The sequence below is a fragment of the Cydia amplana genome, chromosome Z, assembly GCF_948474715.1.
Source record: "Cydia amplana chromosome Z, ilCydAmpl1.1, whole genome shotgun sequence".
NCBI classification, from domain to species: domain Eukaryota; kingdom Metazoa; phylum Arthropoda; class Insecta; order Lepidoptera; family Tortricidae; genus Cydia; species Cydia amplana.
The window spans coordinates 31,916,995-31,924,593 of NC_086096.1; the positions used below are offsets into that span (position 1 = coordinate 31,916,995).

The 7,599-nt window shown below is 35.9% G+C and overlaps 1 protein-coding gene across 1 annotated transcript; it reads right to left on the reverse strand.

Annotated features, from left to right (window-relative positions):
• Nucleotides 1–2,454: 2,454 nt before the first annotated feature.
• LOC134660678 (uncharacterized) lies at nt 2,455–6,279 on the reverse strand. Its single transcript, XM_063516457.1, has 3 exons — nt 6,210–6,279; nt 4,202–4,343; nt 2,455–2,617 (listed from the first exon to the last, which is right to left on the reverse strand). Exons 1-3 carry the CDS (start codon nt 6,268–6,270, stop codon nt 2,455–2,457), a joined length of 366 nt encoding a protein of 121 aa, XP_063372527.1. The 5' UTR covers nt 6,271–6,279.
• Nucleotides 6,280–7,599: the final 1,320 nt, after the last annotated feature.

Consider the following 7,599-nt stretch of genomic DNA (forward strand, 5'->3'; position numbering starts at 1 on the left):
GTTTGCGATCTATATTAAATCAAGGTTAGTATTATTTTGTATTAAATATCGAAGATTATTAGCGAAAATATGTGAGCAATCAATGAATCTACACCATATTTTTCATGTGACAGATTCACAAGATTCCTGAAGGAAATTTTAAAATGTAAAGTTTTTTTGCAACCGGCCAGCACAAAGCGCCGAGTGCAAACGAGGTTTTATAGCAAACCGTTACATGGTACAGCTAGCAGTTCTTCTAACAATCTATGCTACTATTGTCTCCTCGCTGATGGGACAGAACTGGACAGGATAACAACAAGAAATAGTAGATAATCGATAACGTGCATACTATTTTTTTAGCGCAAAAATATTTTGGTATAAGTACCTACATAATAATTTCCGCATAGGTGATGTGAAAAGCAGTATGTGTCACATATCCGTCACTACGCTCAGAATTCTATTTTAGAATCCCTAGTCTAGTTACGCTCGGGATTCTATTATAGATTCCTTTTTCGGGATTCAATAAACGCCCACGCCACACATGTCACAATCTACAATAAGGTATTTGACTGTGTTAAAAATAAATTAATTTACAGTACATATGGGGCTACTTTTCCGCACTAGTGCGTAAAATGGCACTTTTCGTGTGTATGTCGAAACTTTAAAGTGCCATATGTACTGTAAAACGTTGTTCGATACACGTGCGAATAGGTAATTCGCAACTCGTGTCGATTTAAAACACTCCCTTCGGTCGTGTTTTAATTTATCGCCACTCGTTTCGAATTTCCTCTTTTTCGCACTTGTATCGAAAATAACTATTACACCATGCATGAAATAAAGCACCAGAAGTTTAATAGAGAAACGTAGACACCAGTTATTTTTAGACACAATTTTTATTTTCAAACCCGTATAAGCCGTATACTATAAAGAGTTGGTAATTTGATCGTGACGTCACATGCTAGTGTTTCATATAAATTCCTAGCAAAATCGTTTTGACAGTTCGAAAAAAAAAGAAACTGATTTGACTAGAAGTCTGTGCGGAAAGAGAAGAGTCGTGGCAGAAACGGGAACTAACATTTTCAATTTTATATGGCAATAAAACCTTTGACACCTGTCTTGTAAAAAGTAAACAAACTTCTGTCATTGTATATTTTATTAACAAAAACCGCAAGTTTTATTTATAAAATATTTTCAAAACACGATAAAACCGTACATAAAACCACAAGGAACATTATATTTAACATTGTTCGGTTTTGTCAGCGGGGAGAAAACGGCTAAAAGCCGACTATCGACTTACAAAAAGTCGCGGCACGTGTTTCCGCTATTGACGGGATTGATGTTGTATTTCATATTAAATAATTACCTATTTAATAGGCCCCCTTAGTAAATTGTCTCCGGTACATAATCGGTAAGTATGAATATCGGTAAGTATGAATGACCTGCGTATTTACGAAAATGAACATATTTTGAATGAATATTCAAAATATGTTCATTTTCGTAAATACGCAGGTCATTCATGATCTTTAAAATAACGGACAATTATTCTTGATACTTGCCATTTTATGCATATTTATATGTACCTATTTTATTTTTCAGGATTGAGTAAAAGTAGTTACGGTATCTCGAATAAAAGACCACTAAGTAGGTGATATGCAAGAATTTGTAATCTACGTGCCAGATTTAAGCACATCCAATTCAGATAAAGATAGATCTATCAGTTCTATGAGTCTTCCTGGTTGTTCTGATGAAGCTAGCTCAAACATAAATGACATTGAATATTCAGACTTCGATTACAAAGAATAAAACTTTTTCTAATAAAATATTTATTTATTTGTAAGTTCGTTTACTAGGTTCTGTTAGTTACGAAATTATATTTCATATTTAGCAGTGACTTTTCGGTGAAGTAAAATATCGTGAGATGAGAGAACCGGACATATCACAATAAGGCCTACCTACTTATGCACTATTTTTATATCCCAGATATTAAGTTACAGTTGTATTGCCCAATTTCTACCCGATCTACCCGGTTTTGTATTAAAATATCTGTTGGAATGCACAGATTAGGCAGTACTTAAACGAGAACTCTTGTTTGGTACTAAAATGACAGTTGTATTGGGCAGATTCTTAACTAGTTTTAGTAGTTTTGTTAATCGAACTGTCACTTTAGTATCTGAGACATTCCAACAAGAGTTTGTTTAAAAAATAATAAGAAGAGGGTAGAAGAAAACTAGTGCCTGCGCTAATTCAGAGGATTGAGTTGACGAGCCGACACCACCAGGCTCCGATTAGTAAGCCGTGGCAAAAAACCGGAACAAAGGGATTCAAGTATCATGACCTTTAGTGTCGTACTATAATCACGTGACCAGTGTTGTCAGCATAGCAAAAACCATAAAATAGCACTGGCGCGCCCTCAAATCCCACGACTCTTCACTTTCCGCACAGACTCTAGTAGTCAAATACCCTATTGTTGGGTGCTTACAACTGTAATTTGGTCGGAGGGCAGTAATTCCAAGTAGACAAATTGACCGTATGGAACGGTTGAGGCCCCGTGAACTCCGTGCATTGGAACCGCAAGTCCATGCATATGCTCTCGAGGGCCTGTCTGTATTCACGGGTATACTTGCAGAAGAGATCGGGTCTGAGAAATAAGTAGGAGTGATTAGTATATCATGAATGACAAGGGTCCCTTTGGGTACATTTGATAAAAGCCAATCGTACTAGAAATCACTAGTTTTAGGAATCTCTAACGAACTGAGAGACGTCGTTTACAAAATCTCGGTTACCCGTTGCACAATGTACTAATAGTAGGATGGCAAATCCGGTTTTAGATTAGGTACCGTAATTCGGGGTGAGTAGGTTTCGCGGGGGGAGTTGGCTTGCGAATCCAGACTTTCTTTTTTGAGTAGTTACTTTAATTTTTGGGCTTATGTTGCTCTCAAAGTAATTTGATTATATTTTTAGACATATTTTTTCTTCTTTTCGTAACACTTAGCTCCCAAATCATACAATTTTGAAACATAAATTCACTCTCAAAGTTGATGCTCGAAATCGGTGGATTTTTAGTTGATTTTAACTTTGATTTTAAGTAATGTTTACCAAAGTAAGTGTTCATATACTATTCGGATATCGTTTATATACTTACATGGCTTATTGGAAACAGAAAAACATATGTTATATTTTCTTTATTTATAATGGTTTTAACATAGAAAACAGTCCAACCGCATTTGATGAATTTTATGGGGTGAGTAGGTTTGTACTGTGGGGTGAGTTGGCTCGACAACGGGGACAGTTTGCTCACGAATGGGGAGAGTTGGTGTTACGAACGAGGTGTACCGGCTTGGTAGAGGGGGGAGATAGCGTTCGTAGTTCAGGGTTGTCGATTTACATAAGTAGTCAAAAGTGTCTTACATTATAATGAAATGGTGAATATTATTTTAAAAATCATTGAAGTAGCAAAGAAATTAAATAAAATGCAAATTAAATCAATACGTTATATTAAAATTTGCAATTTATTTATTTCATACAGTAATACAGGCTATTACCTACTGAGTGGTTCATCATCAGCCATAAGACGTCCACTGTTGAACATAGACTTTCCTTTTAGCTTAAAGGGGGGGTGAAATTATAACGCGAGCGAAGCCGCGGGAAAAACCTAGCACGTCATAAAAATAAGGGTCACTACTTATCGAAAACATTAAGCCGGTTCAAATAGGAGCATAAATATAACATAAATTTGCTACATTAATAAAAAAAATCTCTTGACAAGTCGAGCTATTGTCTTAATCCAAAAGTGGCAACCCTAGCAATTTTTCCAACTCACCCCTTTGGTAAGCCATCTCACCCCAACTACGGGGTGAGCTGGTTTTGCCTACTATTATGCATTTTTCGTAGAAACTATGCAATGTAGCAACAAACTATCATTGACAAAATAAAATTCATACCTCCGGAACACTTTTTTTGTATATAAATCAATGTGCCACATATAAAAATAAACTTTTATCTAGGTTTGAACTTCGATTTCGCGCCAACTCACCCCGAATTACGGTACCTACTTTCCGTTCAAGTCATCTCGGATATGGGTATATATTTGGTATCAATGCATTCAGTATGGTAGGCATCTTATACACACAAATAGGTACCTATATAAGATGACAAGCGCGAAAATGGTGGGCGTAGTAACTGTGACGTCATAAAGTCGACGGTATAAATAAAAATGCGTTACTTGACAAGTTCCCAGCAATTCAAAAGTTGTTTCATGCAGGGTGGTAGGAACAGCTGACCACGATGTTTCACGTCGTACTCCTCGGTCATTGGTTTATAGAAGTTGTTGGCATTGTATATGGTCTGCTCTAAAGTCCCTGTAACTGTTCATTTACTTACTGTACGTAGGTTTTATTTATTTATTATTTATTGTAATTAAATGTAAAACTTACAATTGAACAAAGCTCCACAAAACTGTATTTAGTTTGACTGTGGAGTCAAGTATCAATCTTTTTTTAACAAGCTTTTATTAGGTCGACCTGTATGTAATGTAACTATGTAATGGAATCTAAGGTAACTAATTTAACCATCTTCCAAGGATCGTAGCGTCATGAAAATTGGCAGGTGTATGTAGTTCTGATGACAATACAATAATATGGTACTGTCGAACTGATCTGATGATGGAGACAGGAGGTGGCCATAGGAACTCTCGACCTGTATGTAACTAACATGTAATGGAATCTAAGGTAACTAATTTAACCATCTTCCAAGGATCGTAGCGTCATGAAAATTGGCAGCTGTATGTAGTTCTGATGACAATACAATAATATGGTACTGTCGAACTGATCTGACGATGGAGACAATAGGTGGCCATAGGAACTCTGTGATAAAACAACGCAACCTAATTGTGTTAGGGGTTTTTAGAATTGTCTCGATGAGTATTAGTTGTCTGTCGTAAGAAAAGTACAGTCAGCGATAAAAGCTTGTACCAAAAATAAATTTTTGCCAAAACCTTATTATACTTAGTTCTATTATTAGGTACCTATGAATAGAGTACAAGAAAGTTTAAGTATTTTCGATAAGCAATTGAAATTGGGGTTTAAATGGATTTGTTTTACAATTTCCATTCTGATATTTGACTCCCCATTCCATAAATAACGATACTTTTGCCTAAATTGTTAATTGAAAGTACCTACCCTAAAAATACTTTAAAAATGTATACTTTGACATGTTTAAAAAAACACTCCTCGTACTCGAAATGAAAAGTAGAGTGTTGAACTCGGGTGAAAGGCATCATTTCAGCCTCGGACTATTGGCGCTCTCACTGCGTTCGAGCGCCGAACTACCTCGGCAGAAATGAGTGCCTTTCATTCCTTGGTTAATAATCTAGGTACCTACTATTAAAGTGTACTAAAAATCAAAACAAAAGTTATTTTTAAAAGTAGCTTAACAAATGTTGGTCAGTTTGAGGAGCACAGCCTATTACAGTTACATTTTTTGCTCCTGTTTTAGGCCCCACCCGGTATGTATTACGCCGAAAAATAGAGGTATATTTTTATAATATTATTTTCTCAAATACTTCCCCCTACTCGCATTTAAAGTCAGGATGTTTTGTTGAAGCAACCTGTTGGAAATGTAAGAAATGTATATCATTATTATTGGCAAAGCACAAAGGTGGCCAAAGATCAAACTATTTATTTCTAATTTTATTACTAAATACTACCTATGTAGTTGTTGATGTTAATATGACATCTTTTACCACAGACACCACAGTATTGAATTGAGGCATCCGGTGTAATATTCCATGTGTTGTTATAATACTAATTAACTTAATTAATTACTTTAATGTAAGATAAACATATAAGTAGGTACAGTCAGCAGCAATAGTTGCTAAGTGGGCAAGGCGTTTAAACGGACCTTAAACCCCTTCACCCCCACCCCCGGGTACTTTTGTATCTTGTTTAATACACCATTCCCTACAACTATGCCAGAATTGGCGTACACATGTATTATTTCCCCCGATTGGCAATTTTTGGTGTTCGTTTGGTGTACTATCAGGCGGTCTAGCATGAGTTGCGTTCTCGCGCGCGACTCCATACATCTTGCGCGACTTCAAGTATGGAGTCGCGCGCGAGAACGCAACTCATGCTAGACCGCCTGATGGGATAAGACAAACACTGGGGCAAGAGTAACCCTTGTGGAATCTTCATACTGTTACATGCATTTAATTGGCAAATAATATTACTTACAGTAGAGCGAAATTAAAAATACTGCGATTCCGGCCCCACGCTTCATAGTGACAACACACATATTTGTGGTGGACTACTAAATGATTCTGGACACTGTAATCTACTCGATTAAAGAAGCTGGCGCTTATTTGACGATGGATATAGGCATGCCTGACTAATCACTAGACTATAAGTAGGTAATAGCCAATTCACTTATTGGTGATTACGTTCTTTTATCTTAGATCGATTTAACAAAGCTGGAATGAACTGTTGGATGGTTGCATAAGTGAAAAAACCTACTTTATTGTTCGGCCCACAAAAGTTCACATTGTCGCATGATCTCATTATGATTCTTGTTATATTGTGCGCTGTCATCCCCATCGACACCTTAAGAAAAAATCGGTCAAGAGCATGTCGGGCCATGCTCACTTGCTCAGTGTAGGGTTCCGTAGTTAACTTTCTGTCTGCTAAACGTGGGATATTAGATACATTACAAGCATAAGGCAGTAGAGGAAGCGGGGCAGTTTGGTACACCTTTTTTTAAAATTGATTTAGGCCCCAAGATTAACTCAAAATACAATATTTTTATACTTAGTTGATTACTGAAGACTGATGAGTATAACAACATATATTTCTTGAATTGATGCCCAGTAATACTAGTAATAGAGAATATGGATTTTAACAAAAAAATAGATTTTTTCTCATTATGCCCCACCTGCAGGACACTTTAATACCATGGGATACTATAGTTGGTCAAACCAAATTGTCAGTAAATAAGATCAAATAAACACTATACTTACTCATTCTTTTCTTTTGGGTGCTAGTACTATACTTACTCATTCTTTTCTTTTGAGTGCTAGGACAAAGATTAGTATGATTCTCTCTGTCTATGTTTGAAATGAGACAGTCCCTTGACAAACTATACGATACATCATTTTGGTACGTGATACTTTGGCATGTACATGAATCAAGTGCACAAAGGTATGTAAATAAAATTTAACATTCACTGTCACATTATTTTTATTTAAACTTTTACAGCGACTAATTTTACATGATGATTTCTAAGAAATTGTTTAAAACATTATAAAAGATAAGCAATAAGTTTTTTTTTTAATATTTTGATAAATATGTATATTAGTAAATGATCACATCGAGAGACTTCAATAATATTGCACTTATTATCTACGAGGCACTTGCAGCCTACACAAGTGAAAACTCACCACATGCGTATACCGAAACCAAAGCCCGTTTACATGTTAACTTACGACTAATAACTAATAAGATCTAAACGAGAAGAATACTGACTTTAACTTAAATAAGCTAGGTAGTAAGTCAAACATACAGATCTGTTAAAAAAACGGATACGGCGAAGAAAGCAAATAAAAATCAACCTAAATGTATACCTACATGC

Excerpts from the sequence above, each read along its gene's own strand:
- LOC134660678 (XM_063516457.1), bottom strand. The coding sequence starts at position 6,270 with ATGTGTGTTGTCACTATGAAGCGTGGGGCCGGAATCGCAGTATTTTTA. Across the intron at positions 4,344-6,209 it reads ATTTTTAATTTCGCTCTACT|TTACAGGGACTTTAGAGCAG; the intron begins GTAAGTAATATT and ends GTAAATGAACAG. Across the intron at positions 2,618-4,201 it reads AATTGCTGGGAACTTGTCAA|ACCCGATCTCTTCTGCAAGT; the intron begins GTAACGCATTTT and ends CTTATTTCTCAG.